This window comes from Giraffa tippelskirchi, chromosome 13 (genome assembly GCF_054371585.1).
Source record: "Giraffa tippelskirchi isolate mGirTip1 chromosome 13, T2T-mGirTip1v1.2.pri, whole genome shotgun sequence".
In the NCBI taxonomy this organism is placed as follows: Eukaryota; Metazoa; Chordata; class Mammalia; order Artiodactyla; family Giraffidae; genus Giraffa; species Giraffa tippelskirchi.
In genome coordinates, this window is record NC_137287.1 from 108,662,842 (window position 1) to 108,686,939 (window position 24,098).

The 24,098-nt window shown below is 46.2% G+C and overlaps 1 protein-coding gene across 4 annotated transcripts in view; it reads right to left on the reverse strand.

Annotated features, from left to right (window-relative positions):
- The window catches only part of TTI1 (TELO2 interacting protein 1), a 41,770-nt gene that overhangs the window by 11,647 nt on the left and 6,025 nt on the right, over nt 1–24,098 (reverse strand). For 2 of the 4 annotated variants that reach the window (XR_014073675.1, XR_014073674.1), the window contains exons 2-7: nt 17,235–19,577; nt 11,649–11,858; nt 8,681–8,833; nt 5,132–5,272; nt 2,606–2,810; nt 2,227–2,314 (exon numbers count right to left, since the gene is read on the reverse strand). Coding sequence is in view for 2 of the 4 variants with exons in the window: in XM_081558814.1 (XP_081414940.1) it covers nt 2,227–2,314; nt 2,606–2,810; nt 5,132–5,272; nt 8,685–8,833; nt 11,649–11,858; nt 17,235–19,536 (3,095 nt within the window). In the remaining 2 variants the exon portion in view is untranslated. The remainder of the gene's footprint in view (nt 1–2,226; nt 2,315–2,605; nt 2,811–5,131; nt 5,273–8,680; nt 8,834–11,648; nt 11,859–17,234; nt 19,578–24,098) is intronic. The other 2 variants (XM_081558814.1, XM_081558813.1) reach the window with 1 other exon arrangement.

The following is a 24,098-nucleotide window of genomic DNA, read 5'->3' on the forward strand; positions in this document are numbered from 1 at the left end:
GTGGAAGCAGGGGGCTGCGGAGAGGCTTCTGCAGGGGATCAGGTAAAGAGATGGGGTCCCTGGCCTGGCAGCTTGGAGGTAAGGAGAAGCAGACAGTGTTAAGAGAGATGTCACAAGTTAGATAGATAGGCTTCGTTTCTGGAATAGATGCAGTGTGTGAAGGAAAGAGGAGAATTAAGGACCAACGGCTGGATGGATGTGCGGCCATTTGCTGAGCTGGGGCCTCTGTCTCATTCAGGGGACCTCTTTCATAAGTCCCTGGAGGTCTGACTGCTTTCATACTCATTGGCTCACCCTTCTCCCTGTCTCTGCTCTGCAATGAGACTCACAAAGGGACCAGGTTGCCTATTGTCTCAGGCTTCTTCTCCCATTTAGAGAGCTTATTAATTTCTGAATCAAGATGCCAAATCAGCTCCGGATCAAGGACAACACAGGTATTTTTTTCCCCTGACTTCAAAATAAGTTTGCAGATGATGCGTACGTGAAGCAACCAACCTTGCACTTCCTCCCCGCCCAGCCCGCCCGGCAGAAGAAGGTCATCTGACTCAACCCTGAGTGGAATGTGGTGGAGCAAGCAAAAGGCACCGCAGTCAGGCTGGCTGGCGGCAACCTCCTCCTTCCCTACCCACCTCCTCCGGAGGCACCTGGAATTCCAACTCAAAGAGTTAGTAAGGTCCAGTTTGGGTTTGATTGCTTTCAGTGGCAAAAAAAGAAAAAGAAAATTAGAAATGAAAAGATAATGAATTGTGAATATTAGCCTGTTTGATGGGTCTGAATTTGAAGGACAGCTATGGGGAGGGTGGAGGAAAAGTAGAATGAGACGGGAGATGAGAAAAACCAGGTCTTTCAGACTCGCGATCATAACAGACACCCAGAAGAATCTGCTTCCAGATGGATTCGTCATGTTCGTGAGCTGTACTTTAAATTGGAGCACAATTAGCTTCAGGGACTCTGCCTGGGGGAGGACGATTTTCATCTTTAAGGAACTAGAATGTCTGGGGACAAAAAGCTGGTTGAGATGTGCCCCTGTACTCGAGAAACCATGATTGATTCTGGGCCTAGGGGATGTGACAGGAAAGGGACAGAAAGAAAAAAGGGAACTGGGGAAATCAAGAGCAGAGAACTGCAAAGGATAATAAATCAATTCGAAGAGATATTTCCATCACTCCCGGAGAGTACAAGGTTTATAAGGGAGCAAGTAGGCTTTCCTCACTCACAGAGAGCAGCTTTCCAGCCCTTCAGAGAGCGAGATGACGCCAACCCCACCAAGGAAGACTAGGGGCACGTTTCCAGAAGCTGATGGAGTGGGAGGGGCTGTTTCTTTGCCTGGGCAGGTGGAACTGTAAGGCCCAGGGCAGGAGGCAGTGCCAGGCAGACTGGCCAGCTTTTGCCTCCACTACAGACGTCCAAGGATGGCAGTTCCAGGGCGCACGCTGCTTCCAGTTAGAAGGAGGGCTCGGGAGAGGGGGGTCAGGGTGCACTGTGGGTCTCAAGTCGGGGGAAGGCTGCTGTGCTCAGTTTTATCTTTTGCTGAATATTCCTTAGGACTTGAGGAACCAGACAAAGGTTCTTCCGTTAGAGGTGGTAGAGCTATTCTTCAATAAGCAAATCTCTTAGAAATGAGAATCACATAATTTCAGAGTTGAAAAGGCCCTTTAAATCATTAGTCTAGGGGTTTTGAACGATTCTTGGTTCACAGACTCCTATTACATATCAGATGAATGATGTAGACTCCGTCTAGAAAAAGACATGTACGTGTCTGCTTGCACACACACACACACACATAGTGCTACATACGATGTGTGAGGGTCTGTGGCACCTGAGGACCATTAAAGACACTCTGTGGAGCCAACGTTTGTTAGATCAATAACCCAATTTCACTTGGCGAGTGGGGGAGCTGAAAGAGAGGTGCCAGGGTCACCAGAAGAGGAGGGCTAGAAGTCAATCACCCTCTGCCTGCTCCCCTCCAGGACACCGTCTTTATGCTTTTGGCTCCTTTGGAACTGTTGCTGACGCTGCAGCAGAGGAAAAGGTTGCTTTCAAAGAGAAAGGCGTCTAGTCAAAATGCCGTTTCTAGATGTTGGCACAGTTAAAGAACCCATCTTAACCTGGCGAGGAGAGAGAAAAGAGAAAGGAGCAGAGATGCCTCCACTCTGCTCGCCATTAGCAAATCATCCATAATTTAGGACAAACGTAAAAGAGATGCGGGTGATCAAGCAGACGTACCTCCTGGCCGCCTCTTGTAATTTCACGGGCTGTTTGGCACTGAGGTAAATCAAGCAGGCATCCGCCACTTTATTCAGGTCACCCTCACCTGCAGAGAGGAAAAACAAAACAAGCGTTGGTCCTCAGACTTCACCAGGGACGAGCAGTAACCCACTGCTGTTGGATGAAACTGGAACAGCTTGGCAAGATGCATGGGCTCTATATTCCATCCCAAAGTCAAAAAACACAGCAAGGTAAATGGATAAATGAGGCTGAAGTGAGATGGAAGGATGTGCACAGGAACGGAGATGAGGGGAGCAGGGCCAAGTAAAGAGGGCAACAGAGGGGGTGAGACAGAGAGGATGGGGTGTGGGTCCAGGTGAAACCGGCTGGTACCTACCGAGGTCCAATCTCTCACAGAGGGGGCCCAGGCCCTGTAAGACGGCCAACTGCAACTTGAAGGCCAGCGTGTGGGAGTAAACTGGTCCAGCTCTGGCACTGACGGGAGCCTGGCTGACTAAAGAGCCAGCCAACTTTGGCAAGACATCTTTGCAGAACCGGCTCCTTAGAAAATCGCCACACTTGCCTCCCAGGGTACGCAAAACCTGTGGAAACAGTCCCCAATCCAGTGACTGAACATTGCTAAGGCAGCAAGAGCGCTTAAGAGAATGTTTGGTAATTCAATTTCATCTCAGTCTCTGCTTGGAAAAAAAAAAAAAAGAATTATTGCTGTTAATTCCTTGCCCACGGTTTGTGATTCTGACAGTTATGAATTCGGCGGTCTCTGTTCCCGAGGCATGGCTGCTTCTATCCATAAATACAGATTACGTGGAGAATAATTCAAAGGAATCTTGGGTTGGATGAATAATATGGTTAATACCTAGATGTTCCTCCCTTTTTTGTTAAAAAAAACAAAAACAAAAACCCAAGAACTTAAAGCAGTTCACATAGATCATCTCTTGAATCTTCCTAACAGCCCTTGAAGGAAATACTTGTGCTTTTTAACTCTAGCTGGCTGAACAAACACAAACAGGCCCAGGAGCCCAGGCCCAGCTCAGCTGCTGCCGTGTGCAGGCGTCGGGAGGGCAGTGACCGGCCGAGGTCCTTGGCTGGGTCTGGGCAGGGACCCTGGTGGGCAGAGCTGAGTCAGAGTTCCTTCTGTTCCATGGCACAATCTCTTATGTACATCATCCTCATTCCAACTTTCACAACAGGCAGTCTCTTTGCATGTCTCGTTTTAAACTTTCCCTAGCAGAACATATTGAAACGTTTTGCCCCACTGCACAGGACCGAGTGTACAGGATAATAAGAATTTCTTTAAAAATTGGTAAACAAGGCATATCCAGCACAGAGAGCATTTGCCAACTTTGCAGAGAACGAGGCACTTATTTCAGGGCCCTCAGCTGGACTGCACAAGGCCTGACGGAGCTCAAGGGTCACCAATGGGTCTGGCAGTGGGAAAGCAGCCTCAGTTACAGTGCATACACCTTTATATTTTTTCATTTTTCCACACTTGCTGTCATTTCAGATAACATATTAATTTTCTTAAAGGAAACAGCATAGATGAGTAAGATTTGAGCAAGACCTCCTTCCTCCTCCCTTCCCCTAACTTCCCTTCTTCCCTCTCTCTTTCTCTCCCCACCCTGCCCCACCACCAACACATCTGTGTGTCACTTTGCACATTTTGCTTTTGAAAATACATTAACAATTTTGTATGTTATCAATGTAAGCTTGCATTTTGGTCCAGTATATGTTGAAGAATCTTACAGAAACACAATATACTTTTGCCAAGTATATCAGTTGCATCCCTGGCTTCATTTTATATCCCTACACATCTTTTGTTCTTTGCCTTATCTTGCTCACCCACTTCTAATTTATGTTAGCTTGCCATGGTAAATGTATCTCTGTAAGCTGCCTTAAGTGCTTTTTAGAACAAGGAAGGATATAAATAAATAAGCCAAAATATGTGTGCTAACATAAGCCAAACTAAGTCAGGGAGAATAATACCATGCATACACAGAGGGCTTTTAACTTTTCAAAGCATTTCACCAAATAGTCCCATTTTATCCTCGACAACAACAACTATGAGGAAGATGGGCTAGGTGGCCATGAGCTTTGTCCAGAGTTGCTCAGCTGGATAGAAGATGCCCACTGCTAGACTGCAGAGCCTTGGCCTCTTCATCTTGACTCTCTGTGCCATGCACAGAATGTGGGCATGAACTCACAGATTCAGGTTCTATCACTTACTGTCTGTGTGATCTTTGATTTTTGACTGTGCTGGGTCTTTGCTGCTGTGTGAGGGCTTTCTCTAGTTGTGGTGAGTGGGGGGCTACTCTCTGGTTGTGGTGTGCGGGCTTCTCATTGTGGTGGCTTCTCTCGTTGTGCAGTGTGGGCCCTACAGTGTGGGTTCAGCAGTTGTGGAGCACAGGCTTAGCTGCCCTGAGGTATGTGGGATCTTCCAGGACCAGGAATTGAACCTGTGTCTCCTGCATTGGCAGGCAGCTTCTTAACCCCTGGACCACCAGGGAAGTCCCTAGCTGTGTGATCTTGAGAAAGTTCCTTAACATCTCTGGGCTTCTTTCCCGCTCTGTCAAAGATGAGGATGTTAGTATCTTCCTTGCAAGGGTGTTGTAAGGAGATGAGCTCATATGTGGAGAATTGCCAAGCGTGCTGCCTCGGGCACAGGAGGTGCTCGGGGGATACTGGTGCCCTTCATCTACAAGCTCATTCATTCTGCTTCAAATTCAAATGGAAAGGGACTTTCATTTTTTTTTTCCTGTGCTTTTCTTATTTTTCTGTACTTTCTTCAAGGTATAGTAGGTCACATCAGATAAAAAGAGAACCAATCCCCCCCAAACACTGCTGAGCTTCCAGCTTACATCCCCCCATCCCTATGACTGACAGTGGTGGGGCACCGGTGCAGTACCTTGAAGGCTCTGAGCACCGCCAGGGGGTCATCATTGGTGAGTCGGTGCACGAGTGAGGGCCAGGCCCGATGAGCCAAGGGAAGCAGCTGGTTCTTGTGGGACTGCAGAACAACCACACACAGATCCAGCACATCCAGGACCTGAAAGGGAAGAGGACGTGATTGCAGCAGACTGTAAAGGCTTGAAACGAAATATCTGCGATCAAGTCGCCACTTAAAAAGAATAAAGCTTAGACACTCATGAGTCAAATAAATATTCATGAGTTCCTGACTACATGCCAAGCACTGGTGAGGTATACTGGGTGGGAGGCACACAGGGACAAAATACGTATGTTCAAAATATATATGTTTCCTTGCCTTCATGGGGGGCTTATGGTCAACTGGGGAAAGACCCAAGGTCTTAGACCTTAGCTAAGACAAATAAAGGGATGAATGATTGCCAATTGTGATGAGTGCTACAAAGGACAAAGTCAAGGGAGAAATGCAAAGACACTAAGGGGAGGGATCTACACCATACAAACTGCTGGGAGCGCTGCTGGGCTGGCTTCCTCCTCTGTCAAAAGTGGAGATGTCAGTATCTTCCTTGCAAGGCTGCTGTAAGGAGATGAGCAAGGCAGAAACAAGGTAGTAACTTCCACAAGGAGGCATAAAGGATGAGCAGGAGCTAGTTACATAAAGAGTGGAAGAGTTGGGATTTCCCTGGTGGTCCAGTGGCTAAGGCTCGGGACTCCCAATGCAGGGTGCTTGGGTTTGATGCCTGGTCAGGAAACTAGATCCCACATGATACAACAAAGATCTCGCATGCAGCAACTAAGACCCGGTACACCCAAATAAATGAATAAATAGAATTAAAAAGAAACTAGAGCAGGGCAGCATGGAGCGTGACAGAGGAGGGGTAAGATGGGGCTGGACCATGAAGGCATCACGTTAAGACTTTTTTATCTGGTACTAAATGCGGTGGGGAGCCAGGGGAATGTTCAGGAATGTGATATGATACAATTCATGTTTTAAAAAGGTCACTCTGGCTTCTGAGTGGAGAGAGGACTTGAAGTGGGAGTGAGAAGAAGTGAGGAGGCCCTGGAGGAAGCCAAGACGTATGTCCACTTGGGTGGCGCAGGGGTGGAGTCACGCAGTCACATGGTGGAGACAGAGGCAGGGATGTGAAGGGTTTGAGATCTGTTTTGGAGATGAAATGGCTTAAATTGCTGAAGGACTTGCTCTTTGGTGAGGTGAATAGATGTATTAAAAAGAGCTGCTTGGATTCAGGCTTAGCAACTGAATAGATGCTGGTGCAGCTTTATGAGACAGGAACAGGGGAGGAGGAGGAAACTGGGAGGGAGGAGGGAGATCAGGTTCTGTTACCTCTAAACAGAGAGGTCAAGTAGGCAGCTGGGACACAGGTTGACCTCAGAAGAGAGGTCTGGGGTAGCCTACATGTCAATTGGATTTTTCACCTTTCCTGAAAATATGTCTCCTGACTCTCATGCCTCAAAGTTCACTGAAGACAGACGGCCTGCTCAGGGTCCCAGGCAGTGGTCACCATGATGACTAGGGCAGGCTTCCCCCCAGCACAGAGGAGGTGAGGGTGCATATGTGAGTTAGGAAGACAGAGTGAGGTCTGCAGGAAATGCAGATTGGATGCCTAGTATGTGCTGGTCGTAGGAAGATTGGAACAGAAACAGAGAACAAAACAGGCCCTGCCCTTGAGGGCTGAATAGTTAGGGGAAGAAGAGAAACCTCAGGAGAGCAGGGTAGTACTCAGGGGGAAACGACCTTGGGATCGCGGACTGGCTTTGGATTTGTGTTCTGTCACTAACTGGGCAAGTTACATCATACTTCATTGACTCAAAGATGAATGCTTTCTCCCTTCTGCCTGGAATGTTCTTCCTCTCCCTTTTGCCCCTGCAGGGCTGGTTCCTTCCCAGCCTTTAAGCTTAAACTTCACCCAACAACCTGGTCTAAATTGGAACGTAAGCTCCCTCTTCTTCAACAGGCCGTGGGAGAGTAGGTTTCCAAACACGTTTACTACAGGGGTGAATTTTCTATTCCAGAACCTCTTACTACCTTCACAGCATTTCCTCCACGTACATGTGAGTATTTGTGCATCACCTCTTTCCCCTTGAGAGACAGAAAGTTCCATGAAGACAGGGATCATGTCTGCTTCATTTCCTTCTACATACTCTCTGCCTCATCTGTAGCCGTCCTCAATAAGCACTGAGCAAATAAGTGAATGAGTATAAATGCCACACCTGATGCTGTTTCTTATTTATAGCCAATAACTCAGTGAGGTAGGTACTATCATGTCTACTTTACAGATGAAGCAGAAGATGCTCAAAAAGGTACACTGATATACATCAGGTGACGTGGCTAGTGAGGGGCAGAGTCAGGATTTGAACACGGGTATGTCGATCTGATTCCAGTGCAGACGCTCTCCATAGCTATAGTGTTTACATGACTGCTGGGCTTCCCTTATGGCTCAGCTGATAGAGGATCCGCCTGCAATGCGGGAGACCTGGGTTCATTTCCTGGGTTGGGAAGATTTCTTGGAGAAGGGAAAGGTTACCCACTCCAGTATTCTGGCCTGGAGAATTCCATGGACTGTATAGCCCATGGGGTCATAAAGAGTCGGACATAACTGAGCGACTTTTCACTTTCATCCATGGCTGCTACAAAGTGTCCAGAAGAGGGAAGACATTGTGTTAATGTATCAACCAGACACCACTAACAAAAGGCACCTTAAAAATGACTCCTGAATGGAACAGAAAATACTAAGAAGTATCTCTGGGAAGACTAAACAAGTCCCGCAAAACCCAGATGCTGAAGTTTGAAGTAATCTGCGGGCCAGGGTTTCCCAGCCCACTGCCCCTGGTCAGGGCGAAGTGCCCTCATCACTATCAGTAATTCATGGAGGCGGCTGTGTTTCTCACTCCTGCTCAGGGGTAGGCAGGAGCAGGTCAGGCTGTGCTTTCCTTTGGGTGTCAGATCTGCCCCCAGGTGATCTGAAAGCTGTGTCCCCCATGCTCACCCTGCCCCCACCCCCTCAGCCCGTTATCTGAATCACTACTGTATAGTTTAAGTCCTTGCTGATGGGGAGGCTGCTTTAGAAACTGCCAGCAAGTAAGGATGTAAGATTAAGAAAAATGTTGATGCTTGGCCTAGGATGAGAATGGAAGTGGAAACGAGATAAGGGCTACAGTCAGGCTTGGAAGAATGACCACTTTAAAGTATTAAAACCTGTGTCCCACATTAAGTCAGCACAGAAAATGATATCCTTCCCAAAGCATATGACTTTTTTTCCCCTTGGAGACACGATGACTCTCTGAAACTCTGTGCTTTTTAATTCCATCAAGGGGACTCGGCTCCCTTTTGGCATCTGGGTCAATACAGAAAGACTAAGATGGCATCCCACAGATAAATTCCTCCTGAGGCCTTCTCTTGGCCACCACACATGCAGCGGAGATAAGGGCAGCTCCTGCTTACCCTGCAGTCACGGCCCGCAGACCAAACCTCATCCCGCTGCTCTGTGAACGCAGGGGTAGGGCTGCACACTGACCTTCAAGCGGATTTTCAGGCTTTTATCTGACATCAAGTGGATGCAGCGCTCCATCACGTCCGTGGCTATTTGGATCTGCACCGGCAGTGGAGGCTCCACACAGGGACCGGTGTCATCCTCCTCCACTTCGGGAGGGTCTGACTGCTCCTCTGGAAAAAAAGGATAACTGGGGGCAGTGCTTTTCTGAGAGATGCCGCACCTCAACTGAACCTCCCAACCTCAGATCTGGAGTAAGACTTTAGAGGCAAAATGTTGAGGAACTGATCCCAAGGAAACCATGTAAAAAAGGTGGGTCAAGCTCTGAGTCAAGATATTCACCAAAGCATTACTTGTAACAGCTAAAAACTGGGGGAAAACCCTCCATGTCCACTGTAGGGGGATGGTTATATAAACCATGCTATGAGCCATAGAACAAATGGCAGGTTATGAAGGCCTGAAAATTTGTGTTTATCAAGGGCTTTAAGGACAAGGGAAAATGCTTATGAAATAACATTGTGTTAAAAAGAGAAAAGCAGGATACAAAATTGCACACACGGTGTGAGTACTATTATATAAAGTTTTATACAATGACAGGAGGAAGTACAAAATATTAACAGAGATAGGGTCACAAGATAATGATTTTTATTTTTTCCCTATACCGTTAGCCTTTTCTAAGTTGCCATTCATAAATATTTAAAATAAAGACATAAGAGGGCAAGGTTCTAATTGGGAGCCCTGAGGCTGGGCAGTTCCCTGGTGGGTCTCTGGCCCTTTATACTCTTTCCTCTCCTAGTGATTCATCCTTTGACTAAGGGGGTACATATCTGTTTTCTCCATCACCTTGGAAGCTCTTTTGAGGGCCAAGATCAAGCCTTGTGCATCCTGGTATGAGGGATAACACCAGGGCAGCTTGGTGCAACATACAATGATGGGGTTTGGTCAGAGGACTGGTCTGGCCTCCACATCCTACTAGCAGCCGCTCTCATCCCATGTTACCTCATCTGAAAAAAATGGGGGTAAAGCATGTATATCTCATTGGCTTGTTGAGAGAATTAAATGAGATGAATGTCACCAAGTTATTTATTTATTTATTTTCACTGCCTGGAGTGCTACACTGCATGAGATAAGTGTAAGTTTGTAAATTAAAACAAAAAACACTCGAGTAGTGTGAAACCCAGGCCAAAATGCCTCCCCTGAAATTCTTCCTCCCTTTGCTTATAGCCTCCAGCCTTCCCCCAACCCTCAATATCAGCTGTGCTCATTTCCACGGAGCTGACTGTTGCTCCCCTAACTTTCTCCCATTTCAGTTTCCTCTGCTGGAAAAATAGAATCTTAAGAGTCCACACCTGTCTCTAACAATGCTGAAAAGATAAAGGAAAATGTGTTTATAGGATGCTTGGATTTCCTGGCAAAAGGGGCCTCAGATACCCAAGGTGAGCTTATGGCTAAAACAAAAAATGTATGTCCAACCACTATCAATCTAAACATTCCTTACAATGCCAAGTGTGTGGTATGTACTTGATGAATGATAATGATAAGAATGACAAGGCTGTGCTCTGCTTCTGGAGGAGGACTGGTTGTTTGAAATTCAACTACTGTGGAATGCTATTTGAGAGCTGTGGAATTTCAAACAGGAATGGCCAATCTGGATTACTAGGGATCAAGATGCCTCTCCTTCATGGTTTCTAGGTTTGGGCAAGGGGTGCAGTTTACAAGGATTGGGTGGGCTCCAGAAACAAAACAGAGACGAAAAAGCCGGGTGGATTTCTGATCAGAAAATTCTGTTTCTGGAGAGAAAAACAACTCAGCTCTGCATAAACTGTTACTTGGTTGTGATGCTTCCCTGCTATTTAGAAGGAATTTGTTGTAGCTAGTTGTATTGAACTACTATTTGCTGTTATTCTGAAACAGTATGGCTTCGGTTCACCAGAGCCTCAGAGTAGAGATTGACAAAAAAAAAAAAAGAGAGAGAGAAATCTGCTCAACTCCAGCCTAACAAACTAATTTGGGACTCAGTTCGATTTAGGATAGTTCTGAGACCACCAAGCTCATTATGACTTGGCATTTTATGTTTGCAGAGGAGATTCTAATAATTTATTAATCCTTCCATGACCTGAAGCTCTAGATTGAGCTTGTGAATAAAACAACAGGCCAGAGCTTCAACTAGCCTAAACTCCCTTCTCCTTTATCATATCAGTTGGTTAAGAAAAACACTGGAATCTCCTCCTACCAATAAATAAAATAAATGGACAAAGCGTATGAAAAGATAAGGGGCGCAAGAAAAAAAATACTGTTAGGAAAGATGCGTACAGAAAGATGTTCGACCTTTCTAGTGATCAAAGACACACAAAGTGAAATAACCAGAACCAGTTTGATTCAGCGAGAAGTAAGACTGGCGATAGCCATTGTTGGCAAGGCTGTGGTGAAACCAGTATTAATCCTGTACTGCTGAGGGGAAGGAGTAAATTGACACAACCTTTCTGGAAGGCAATTTGGCAGGCGTAAAATAATGTTCGTATCCTTGACCTAGAAATCCCACTTCTGGGATTTATAAAGAAATATGCAAAAGGAAGGAAAAGGTCACATGCACAGAATCATACACTGCAGCACTGTTTATCAGAGTGAAAAGCTAGAAGCAACCTAAACTTCCCACAGGGGAATGGATGCTTAGTAGCAGCTATTAAAACATTAATTATGAAAACTCCATAGCAACATGAAGAGTTCCTTCTTATATAACTAAATGCAAAAAGGGTATCATACATTTCAACTGTGGCTGCAATCAAATAAAAACAGGCTTGCAACAGAAAAGGATGGAAAAATACAACACAAAAAGTGAGAATGCCTACGTTAGCATGGCGGGCTTATGAGTGATACTTATTTCCAAACTTTCTATAATGATGTTTCATTGTTTTTACAATAACCTGCTTCAAAAAGAAAACAAACAAACAAACAAAAACAGTTGAAGCCAAAATAAATGATAGTTACCGTCTTCATTATCAAGATCTGAGACATTCCCAGCTGCCACATCCTTTTCCTTGAGGTAGTTCAGCACGAACTGTTCGATGTCTTCGGCTGTTGTGGGGTTCTCAAGGCCTTTCTCGAGACTTGCTGGTCTCTGGCTCAAAGGACTTCCCTCTTCCCCTACACTTTGCTCCTGGAGTTGCCCGAGATGACCTGCATCTGGGAACCACTGAGCTGTAAATAAAGTGTTATAACGATCACCTTGGTCATTGACAATAGGCATTAGTACCTTCTAACTAGAATAAGCTCTTTGCTATGGCCCATGTGGCCCCCACAGGATCCAGTCTCTACCTGTCTCTCCAATCTTCTAACCACTTCTGGCTGCCTGTTCACTGACCATCTTCTGGTTCCTCCAATCTGTCAGGCGTCCTCCTGCCTGTGAACTTCTGCACATGCTGTTCTCATTGTCTGGAATACTTGCACCCCCTATGTCACAGCTGGTTAATTCCAACTCACTTTTCATGTCTTAATACAAATACACCTCACCCAGTAAAGCCATCCCTTGACTCCTATACCCCATCCCAACTTCGGTCTCTTATATGCTATATTAGACATGTTCTTTCATTTCAACTCATCACCATTTGCAGTTACTGTATTTACTTTGTATTTATTGTTTAGTGTCTGAATCTCCCATTAGACACTGTGCTCCAGTAATCACCCCTGCAAAGTCAATCTGCCCAGCATGGAGTGGATGCTCAAAATACATGCTGAATGAATAAATATGCTAGACTGAAGGACAGCTGCAAGAGACAAAATTCTGAGTGTAGACTACATTGCTCATCAGCAGAAGAGAGGTTCAGCAGAGCCTTGAGAACTAACAAGTCTCACACAGGTATTTGATACCAAATGCTTCAGAAGGCTGGCATTTTCTCTCCAAAGCTTTTCCTTCTTCAGTGGTCCTCCAATACTTTTGATGTGTCACCAAAGAATAAGCTTCAAATGGTACTGAATCAGTGGTTTTCAAACTGTGCCTTGAGGAGCCCTAGGGCTCTGCAGAAATGTCTCAGGGTCAAAAGAAGAAGGGCACCCAGAGACAGCAGGTTAAAGGGTGGGAACAGGGTTTCTACGCCTTCTGTGGCCAGCACTGCTCTAGTTTTAACTCTTTTTATATATTGGGGTCCCCCAGGGCTTCATTTCAAAAATGGCACTTAAGACTTAAAGAACAAAACAATAAGAAAGCCCTGTAGCCTGAATTTTTGTCCTCCTTTTGCAGACAGCAGGAGAAAGTCTCTGATAACCTTTGGCACCTGCTAATCTCCTTTCTGCTTCCCTGGTGGCTCAGTGGTAAAGAATCCACCTGCCAAAGGAGAAGACGTGGGTTCAATCCCTGGGTCAGGAAGATTCCCTAGAGAAGGAAATGGCAATTCCCTAGAGAAGGAATGGCAACAGAATAGGGCTGCAGTCCATGGGGTGTCCCAGGCAAGAATACTGGAGCTGGAAAATCCCATGGATGCAGGAGCCTGGTAGGCTGCAGTGCATGGGGTCGCTAGGAGTCGGAGACGACTGAGCGACTTCACTTTCACTTTTCACTTTCATGCATTGGAGAAGGAAATGGTAACCCTCTCCAGTGTTCTTGCCTGGAGAATCCCAGGGACGGTGGAGCCTGTTGGGCTGCTGTCTATGGGGTCGCACAGAGTCGGACACGACTGAAGCGACTTAGCAGCAGCAGCAGCAGCCATGGGGTCACAAAGAGTCAGACACAACTGAGCAACTAAGACAACAACAACAACAACAATCTCCTTTCTATCAAGGAGCATCTGCAAAGAGTCACTGCAATAGCAGATGGGCTATGGCAGGGCCAGGCAACTGGGAGCAACAGAGAGCAAATGCTGCTGGACATGAGAACCCCTGGTCCAGCATTTGAAGATTCCTACATGAAGGGATTGATTACGCCAATGCTTCAATGCCCAGACATAAACCTATCCTTATTGTACTCTGAGGGACTGCATTCCCAATGGGTTAAAGCCAGTACCCAGCATTTATACTGTTGAAAACAGACACGCTGCAAAGATTATTTTCTAGATTTAAGGCTACTGCCAGACATTAAAAAGCCTTTGCTCACAAATGGCTTTTAAACATATGAAAAGCAGCTCAACCTCACTCTTAATGCAAATTAAACTATAATAAGGTGCAATTTTTCTCCTACTAGATTAGCAAAGATCAAAAACCCAAGGTAATATACAGGGTGGGTGAAGGGGTGGCAAAATTGGCGCTCTCTTATACTGCTGATGGGAGTTTAAATTGGTGTAACCTCTTTACAGAGCAATTTGAAACTGTATCTCTCTATCAAAGACTTAAATGTAACACCCTCTAAGCCAGCAATTGTCTTAGAAATTTACCCTATAGATACACTTAGACATGTCCAAAATGACCTACAAAGATGCTCACTGCAGCATTTTTTGGGGGGAGCAAAAAGATCAGAACAAAATGTCCACCAAGAAAGGACTGCTTAAATCATAGTGCAGCTACACAACAGAACACTAAGTAGCCATCAAAACAATACGGCAGCCCCATGTGTGGATGTGGCATGTTCTTCGGGGGCCAAGGTATATGGCATGGATGCTTTCTCATTTTTCAAAAAGACTCAATTTTTTGTTGTTGTTGCCGTTACAAATAATCAGCCAACCAGTAGCTGGTGCTAAGCAGTAATTTAACTGACAGTTCTTGCCTTCACTATGGAACCTTAGGGCTTTTTAGTCAATGAGTGTGAAACGCTGTGCTTAGTAACTTGGTTTCCTAAAAGACATACTGGGTTCTTTTAAAACCTTTTGGAAGTTCCCTGAGCTCACACTTCCACTTCCATCTTAAGAGAATGTGACCATCAGTTAGACAATTCGATGACAAGAAGAAAGGCCAGCAGACAGTGCTACTTTGCCTCATGCGGAGCTGATCCATTCCCCACAGTAGTGCTTACCATTCAAAATGCAAGTGTTGTGTGGGTTACTTTGAAACTTCTGGAATAGCTATCCCCACTTTTGCAGCTTTTCCTAGGATATTCTCAAGGCAAGCTTTTGCCATCCTCCCTCCTTTAGAAATGATCAAAGACACTGACAATCCAAGGCAATTCCATTTTCAAGGCCCAAAATGAGATATCTCCTGAGAATATATATATATCAATAATTCCATAGACAGAGGAACCTGGCAGGTTACAGTCCATGAGGTTGTAAAGACTCAGACATGACTGAGTGACTAACACACTTTGGCCTTTCTCGATGGCTCAGTGGATAAAGAATCCATCAGCAATGCAGGAGACACAGGAAGAAGAAGCTTCGATCCCTGGGTCCAAAAGATCCCCTAGAGGAGGAAATGGTGACCCACTCCAATATTCTTGCCTGAATAATCCCACGGACAGAGGAGCATGGCAGGCTACAGTCCAAAGGGTCACAAAGAGTCCGACACAATTGAGCAGGCACAACTATCATGAGTGTGTGTATGCTGCACAGCATGTGAGATCTTAGTTCTTCAACCAGGGATCAAACCTGCGACCCCTGCATTGGATGCATGGAGTCTTAACCGCTGGACCGTCAGGGAAGTCCCCGAGGATATTTTTAATAGGCCCTTTCTTAATATATTTTTTAAAACTCAAACTAAGACATAGTAGAGTTCTCCAAAGCACTAAGGGCAGGAGTCTGGGCCCTGGAATATTTGGGCCATGGAAGACATTTACAATCTAAAATCTATAAATGGTCAGCCAATGTTAGCTGCACTTCCACGAGAGCAAGGACCAAGTTCTCCTTGGTCATCGCTGCTATGCCAGTGACTAGCCCAGGACACAGGCTTCTTCGTGGTGGCAAAATACAACCCCCTACTCCTTCTTTTGGCCTGTGGGATTCACATTCACCCACCCTTTCAATTTTACCTGGTGTCACTCTCTCTGCAGTGACCTCTCTCCCATTCTCCAAAGACCCCAAGTCCTTTCTTCCCTCCAGGCCTTTGCACCTACTATTCGCTTGGCCTGAATATTCCTAAAAACCCTGAAAAGGACATGACAGCTCCATGATGAGCTATTCTCAAACTTCAGGTCATAGCTATAATGTCCCTTCTTCCGAGAAGCCCTCCCTGACTACTCTGCTACTGTTCCTGTTACCCTCTCACAGTAGCAGGAAAGCTCCTTGAGTTTATCTGTCTTGCTCACTGCTGTACCCTGATTATTTAGCACAGTGTCTGACACCTAACAGTCACCCTTTATTTAATGAATGAATCAAAGAACATTTACACTGCATGTTCATCAATGAACGTTGGAAGCGGTACAGCTACAGGGCAGAGGACTGTCCCTGTTCAGTCACCTTCCTTGAGAAACTTTTCTTATGTGGTCTTGGCTTTGTTAGCTGACAAAATGAAGCCAGCGACCTTTCCACCTACTTTGGTGTCTCCTGCTGCTACTGCTGCTAAATCGCTTCAGTCGTGTCTGACTCTGTGCGACCCCATAGACGGCAGCCCACCAGGCTCCCCTGTCCCTGGGATTCTCCGGGCAAGAATACTGGAGTGGGCTGCCATTTCCTTCTCCAGTGCATGAAAGGGAAAAGTGAAAGTGAAGTCGCTCAGTCATGTCCGACTCTTAGCGACCCCGTGGACTGTAGCCTACCAGGCTCCTCCGTCCATGGGATTTTCCAGGCAAGAGTACTGGAGTGGGGTGCCATTTCCTTCTCCGAAGGTGATGGTGTCTACTAGCAATACTGAAATAAATACTGGATGTATGTTCTTTGGATAAAAGGAGCTCATGTATATAGCTCGTTTTTTTGGGGTTTTTTTTTTTTCATGCAAAGATGGACTATCCAGTAGAGGGATTCTTCTTCTTAGAGTCTAAAACTTTGCCATTTTAATGGTGGCTAATACCTCCAACAGACACCCAACAAGGTCAAAGGGAAGGAGAGAAATTCAAACCAACTCATACAATTAAAAGGTTAAAGAAAGTTTCTAGGCCTGCTCTGATGTGGCAGTCGCTAGCTGTGTGTGGCTGTTTAAATAAAAATAATTCAGTCCCTCGGTCGCACTTGTTGCATGTAGTTACTGTACTGGACAGAACAGATATAGAACATTTCCACCATCATAGAAAGTTCTATTGGACAGTACTGTTCTGGATTATCTGTGAACTGAATAATTCATGCTAGTTCTGTTCTCCATTAGCAAAGATACTGCTAACTCTAAATACTGTCAAAAGCAGTCTGGTATACTGAAGAGAACAAAGGCGTCATAAATCCTGACTTTCCTCCTCATTAATTGTGTGATGTCGGCTAAGTAGGAGCTCACTGAGCTTTAGTTCTCCTTCTCTGTAAAATAAAAATAATGTTTACACTTAGTGTGCAGGGTTTATATCCCTGGGATACAGCAGGGGTGTTGAGCCTGTTGGGATGGAAGAGACTGTTACAAGCATAAGAACATAAGCAATGGAACCCTAGCAGAACACGTGGGACCAGATAAACAATTACACAAATAATGAAATAATGTCCTCCATAGCATAACCACAAATAAACAAACAAACAAAAAAACAAGGTCCAGCAAACAAGGATACTAGTCCTTCCCTCTCATTAAAAAGGGTTCTCAATTTACCTAATGCTGCCATCAGGGCGTGCAGGACACTGACAAAAGTTGCAGCTCTCTTATCATAAAATTGGTCCAGGGCGGCCAAGACATCTTGAACCACGTCTGCCACCAAAGGAAGCAGGCTCGCATCTGAGTTCTGCAGCATAACTTCCAGGACCTTCGGGGTGTGGGGGTGCAGAGAGAGATGACGCAGGTTTAAAGAGATCCCGTTCACCAAATAGTCGGAATTCTCATTGATCAGGTGCTGCAGGGAGTCGTAGCCACAAGCCTGGCAGATGTCCGTCATGGTGCCGATGGCCGCCTGACTGATGAGCAGGGTTTGGTCTCCAGCCTTCTCCAGTACTGGATAGAGGGCTGACATCAGGAGCAAACGGAAGTCCTTCCCTAGTGCGTGTGCGAAGTGGCCAATCCCTTCCAACTGGATGCATATCTGCCAGATGTTGCTGTTCATGGAGCAGATCGTGGGACTTGGCTTTGAGAACGTGGGAGAAGAGGTAGGCTGGCAGGTGTGTGCAGCAGAAGCAAGGGCCTGAAGGCCCGTCCACCTCATCGTCAGCTCCTCTCCCACGTCTTCAGCTTCCATGCAAGTGACCAAATACCAGTTTTCTTGGCTCGTGTATACTTCAAGTATGGATGTCACGATCTCCCTCAGCTCCTCCGGGTCGGCTGGAGTGTGTTTTTCATGGAGATTCTCTACCCCCAGCCCAGCAGCTCCCACAACCAGTTCATTCAGGATCATGGCGGCCTGCTTCCGGTACACCACGGACTCGTGGTACAGTTCCATAAAGTGATCCACAAGCAAGTACAGGTTCCCATAGAAACCAAGCAGCTGACAAACCTGCCTCAAGAGCAGAAAAACCCTCTCGTCGGTGAAGAAGCGGAAATATCTCCTCTGCATTTGAGCCCAGGGCCGCGCGGCTGGAGTCTCTGGAAAAGCGCTCAGATGTTCCACGTTCCAGCGCCGCTCTTCAACAATTTTGACGTCTGCCACGTCTAATTCCAGAACTTGGATAAGCGATTTGGAAAGGCGCTGGAGGTGGGCCGCAGAATTGAGGACAAAGTCCACTTTGGGGCCCAAGAGTTTCAGGTACCCTAGTAACAGGGAGAGAGTAGAGAATCGGCCCTGGTCATCTTGGGAGCTCATCAGGCGGGGAAGGGACGTGGCCAGGGAGTGCAGGTTTTCTGACAGGACGTCAGCGAAGGCTCTGTTGCCCACCACCACCTTCTCGTCTGCGAAATGCCTCAGGGCTTTATCGCACTGGGCTTGGACCTCAGGACTCTCATCATTTACCAGACTCACCAGGGCCTTCAGAAGGGGACCAGCCGACTCAACCAGTGACCGACTGCACTTCAAGAGAAGGGCCTCGACAAAGTCTATGAGTTCCAGCCTGACCTTCCAGTGTGGGTGGACTGAAATGCACTCCGTTATCTTTTTAATAAGGATGGTCAACTTGTCACCAGTATTTTTTACCCAGCTGGCTTCCCTGTGAACCATCAGCTCCGCTACTCTGCCCTCCACGGCAGGCTTCACCCGGACCTCTGAGACCCTTCCGAGCTGGTCATCAGCCATAATGAAACTCACTGTCTCGTAAAAGACCTTGAGGGAAGACACGACGATGCTGTGGCCCTGTTTGAAGTCTCCTGTGATGACTCTGGTCAGGGTAGTGGAGAGTCCAGGTAAAAAGGAAGCAAACAAATCCCCCAGCTGCTTCTGCTGCAGCTCATCCAAGGCGCGGGGATGGTCCTGACAGTCACACTGAAAGAGCAGAACCTGTAAACATGTTAAGGCAGCCATTTTAATTTCCTTGGATTTCTCCTGTTCTGCGAGGCCCAACAGCAAAGATATGGCAAATCCTAAGCGAGGCAGAATGGAGGGCTCATAAAAAGTCAGAATGATGTCCCCATAAGCCGAGTGCATCAATGTGCTGAGGCCCCGGATCACAGCCAGTTTCAGCTCCTCAGACACAGCCACGGGTTTCCGGGAGCCAGGCGAATACAGGCAGGCAGAGAGCTCTGAGAAGAGCTCCTGGAGGAGGTCTTGTTCCTTGACGCACGTTGAAGAGAGGACGAAGGTGATGCACTCCACCACGCTCTGGATCAAGCGCTCTCTTTTGGGGCCTGGGGTCTTCAGGGTAAATCGCAAAGGGAAGAGGACGTACTGCTGAAGTTCCTGAAGGGCAGAGTCACTCACGGCTTGTAACTGGTCCTGCAGACGCTCCACGTTCTCCACTGTCTGCATCTTGGTGAGCTGAACGCAGACCGGACGCAAGACGCCGAAGGCCTCCTCTGGGGTATCACACACCGCCATTGTGCAACAGCCTTCCTCTCATTGAGGAAACATCCTGCAGGCTGGAGGGAAGGAGACTTTTCAGTACAGAAGACCAAGCTCAAAGCAAATACAAAGTAAACCTGCACTCATTACTCAGCAGACATTTGGTGGGGCCTATGTGCCGCTCACTGCACGAGGTGCTGGGGGAGCAGTGGAACAGAAAAGAGCCGGTTCCTGGTCTTCAGGAGTTCCCAGTCCAGTAAGGGAAGCAGAAATACAGTGACAACATGGTCTATGAAGAATTAGGAGAGACCCGTGCTTACTATCCTATGTGAGCCTGGAAGACCTACATGTCTTAACACTCATACAGACAGCCTGGGTTTCACGGGAGGAAAACGCTTGAGGCAAGACTCAAGGGAGGAGTGAATAGGAATCTCAGTGAATTTCAATATATGCAGAGGCCCATGAAACACTACCCAAAATAAGATACAGAATTATTTCTAGCACACTGAAAGGTTCCCTCATTCCCTTTTGCAATCAATTCCCACTTTTCCTACCCAGAGGTAACTATTACTCTGAGTTTTACCAGCATGGACTAGTTTCGCCTGTTCTTATCATGGACAGGTTCTAAGCAGAGGGTGATTGGATCAACTTTACTCACTGAAAAAGACTCCCTGGAAGCCAGTAATACAGGAGAAGACTCAGAACTGGGTGAGACTGAAAGCAAAACAAAATGAAAGGGAGCGGCCAGAGAAATGGGAAAACCAGGAGCGCACATGATCAGAGAGACCATGGGAGAAGAGAGGTTGGGGCAGGATGGAGAGGTGGACGGCAGGCAGGCAGGGAAAGGAGACAGGTTTATAGATAATCGAAGGAGCTCAGCAACTTTACACGAGAGAAGCTCTTTTTCTCTATGAGGGGAAATGCAAAGTCACGGGCTGACAGTGAACAAGAAGGAGGGGAAACAGAGGGCTTGAGGAGAGAAATAAAAGTCTCCAATATTCCCTCTGAGGAAAGCAAAGCATGCTGGGAAGACATAAAAGTGTGGTCCCAAGGTACTGAGGACTGAGCTGAAGCTGGAGACCATAAATACGTGTGACTGTAAAAGGCAGGCATGGAGGCTTAGAGATCACCTAGCCTGGTGGTCTCTCGCTCTCTCTGTCTCACTCTCTCTATTTGCTGGGGGCTTCTGAACAGATGATGACAAGAAAGTGTCTGCTGGCACTTCCCTGGTGGTCCAGTGGCTAAGACTCCATGCTCCTAATGCAGGGACCCAGGATCGATCCCTGGTCAGGGAAAGATTCCACATGCTGCAAATAAAGATCCTGTATGCCATAACTAAGACCCAAGGCAGCCAAACAAACAAATTTTTTTTTTTTTATTAAACTGTCTGTTGCTTCTCCCTGTCCCAATACAGCTGGCAGGCAAGTGGAGCCTGGTGGGTGTGGGCAAAACCTGCTCAGCCCAAAGAGAGAGCTGGTCCTGGATTTCTCCTCTGGGGTCAGGAGGGGGCTCTGGGGCAACAATTAGGCTCTCATACCTGGGATAGAGTTTGGTCCCCAGAGTTCCACGAGAGGAAGGGCACTGCTGGTCTGTGAGGTTCCTGGTCTCTGTGACCTCCAAGAAGCCAGGGAAGGGAAGAAGCTCAAATCCTCCCTAATCCAGGCTAGCAAAATGCCAGGTGTGGATGCCAGAAGCTGAGGAAGCTAAGCCGAGGACTACCGACACTCCATCAGCACCAGCTCACACACTGATGATCTGGAGGTACTAGTAGCCGTAACAACAGAAGGGAAGAAGTAACCACTTAATGGGACACAGGGGTCAGGAGTAGGAAAGGCAGACAGAGCACCCCTGAGGTGGTGAACCTTAGAGTAACAGAACTCAAGGAGATAGAAGGTTTCCCCGGTGGCTCAGCAGTAAGCAATCCACTTACTAACGCAGAAAACACAGGTTGAATCCCTGGGTTGGGAAGACCCACTGAAGAAGAAAAATGGCAACCCACTCCAGTATTCTTGGCTGGGAAATCCCATAGACAGAGGAGCCTGGTGGGCTACAGTCCATGGGGTCGCAAAGAGTCAAACAGGGCTTAGCGTGACCCAAACAACAACAAAAGGAGATAGATAAAAATCTGAAAAAATAATAATAAGCAAATTCAATTACAAGACAAAAATATATTTCTTAGAATTTTAAAAACATACCAAAAAAGCTCAACTTATTAAAAAAAATTTTTAAAAGACAGTTAATTGCTGCAATCCTATTAGTGGCTGGGAAGATCAAGTAGAGCTATCTTAAAACTGAGCAGAAATACAAAGAGATAGAATATGTGAGGCTTGGAGGACAGATCTGGGAGAACCCACACATAAATAGCTGGGAATTCTAGAAGGAGAAAAAAAGAACAGATGGAGGAGCTAAAACAAATAAACAACTGAGACACTTCCGGAGCTGCAAAAGGATTTACCTAGAGATTGAAAAGACAGAAGGATACACATCTAGTCACGTTCTGGTAAAATTCCTGTACACTAAAAGATAAAAGGGGGGGAAAATCACATATGCCTTCAGGAAGAAACAACAAATAACTTAGAAAAAGACCGGCTTTGGACTTTTCATTTGCAATAGAAGATACTGGAATAGCATCTACTGCCTAGAAATAAAGGATTATGGCCCCCAAACCCTACTTTTAGTAGAGAGATGCAGCCATCAGGGTCAAAGAGCCACAGACAAGGATTCAGAGATGGTAGCACTGCACGTCCTACCAAAGGACTCCATTGAAATAAGTGACTCGAAACAGACTTAAAATGGGAAGATGAATGAAGAAGGAAATACTGCTGAGTAACTTTTTTTTCTTTGAGCATGGAAGCTCAGCATGTGCAACTGATAAAATCCGTGTCTGGTTAAAGCTGCATGGAAAGCAATGGCCTGGAGTTCTGCATCTCTCTTATTCATCTCAGGAGTTTCAGGAAGATAACCTGAGGGTCCCAGGAACTACGTTCTCAGATTACATGACGAAAACTGGAACAGAGCTAGTGAAGTGAGAACACCACAGCCACACTCTCACAACCACACATGTCCCAAACTGAACTCATCTGCTCTTTCTGCTGTATTCCCTTCATGATTTATGGCCCTCACCTGGGCTAGACACCTTAGACTCTCTGCATTCTTTCACCTCTGTTAAAAAAAATATTTTTGGCTGTGCTGGGTCTTCGTTGCTGCCCAAGCTTTTCTATAGTTGCAGCGAGCAGGGGCTACTTCTCATTGTGGTGGCTGGGCTTCTCACTGCAGTGGCTTCTCTTGTTGTAGAGCACAGGCTTCAGTGGTAGCGGCTCCCAGGTTCGAGAATTCACAGGCTTCAGTAGTTGCGGTGGGTGAGCTCAGTAGTTGCAGTTCCCAAGCTCTAGAGCACAGGCTCATCAGTTGTGGCATGCAGGCTTAGTTGCTCTGTGGCATGTGGGATTCTTCTGGACCAGGGACTGAACCTGTATCTCTCGCTTTGGCAGGTGGATTCTTTACCACAGAGCCACTGAGGAAGCCCCTCACCTCTCTCTTAATTCCACTTTTCCCTTAAGTTTCACAGTTCTACCCCTTTAATATCTTTTAAACCTATTGATGCTTATAATCATCTATTTAATACTGCACTGATCATAATGTTTTTTTCTTTGTCAACACTTGCCTTGTGTGCATGTCCTTCTTGAACCCACATTTCACACTGACATGTAAGTAATTTTTTAAAACAGAAACCTGGATCACTCTTTTCCATGCTTAAAATTCATCACTTGCTCTTTGTAGCCTGCCTAAAGTACAAGCGCCTTTGTACCATGGCATACAGGGCTCTGCACCATCAGGCCCATGCCTATCTCATCAACTTCATTTCTCACTGCTTCGCCCCTTGAACTGGAAACTGCACCATGTGAAATGATAAAACTTGCAATTCCCTAAACAGGGGGTGCTGTCATATTCGCCTTTCTCCTAGCACTGTATACACTGCTATTATAGTATTCAGCATGCTGAATTATTTTGTTTGTGCCTGTTTTACCTACTTTAGACTAGGCAACCATACACCTAGAAGCTGCAAGAGCATCTGGCATATGACAAAGCACTCAAAAACATCTGTACAGATTCTCCTTTCAAGTAGCTCCAGTAGAGTATAGCAGGCCAACACACGTGGTGACAACTAGAGAAACCCAGAGGAATTTTAAAAACCATTTCTTAAAGCATCAAATAGTTGAAGAAGCAACAAAGACCAGATGGACTAATAGTCCAGTGAAGGATGAAAGTCACAGTGAGTCAACAATCAACAGCTGGTTTGTTTGTTTTCCTTTGTTGTATTTGCTGATTCTGGACGTGCTCAAGCTTATGATGAGGCCCAGGCCGAGGGATGTCACTGATGAAAAAGAAATGATGATGCTTTTAATGTGGTCATATAGGATTGGGGTCCTATATGCAAAACCATAGTCTTCAGGAATCTCAAAATACATGACTTCTGAGAGGAGGCTACTGCTGGGGGCAAATGGCTGAGAAATGGCTAACAAAATGAAAGAGATTAACCCACAGATTCAAGAAGCTCAGCAAACTCCAAGCTGATAATACAAAGAGAAACACAGAGA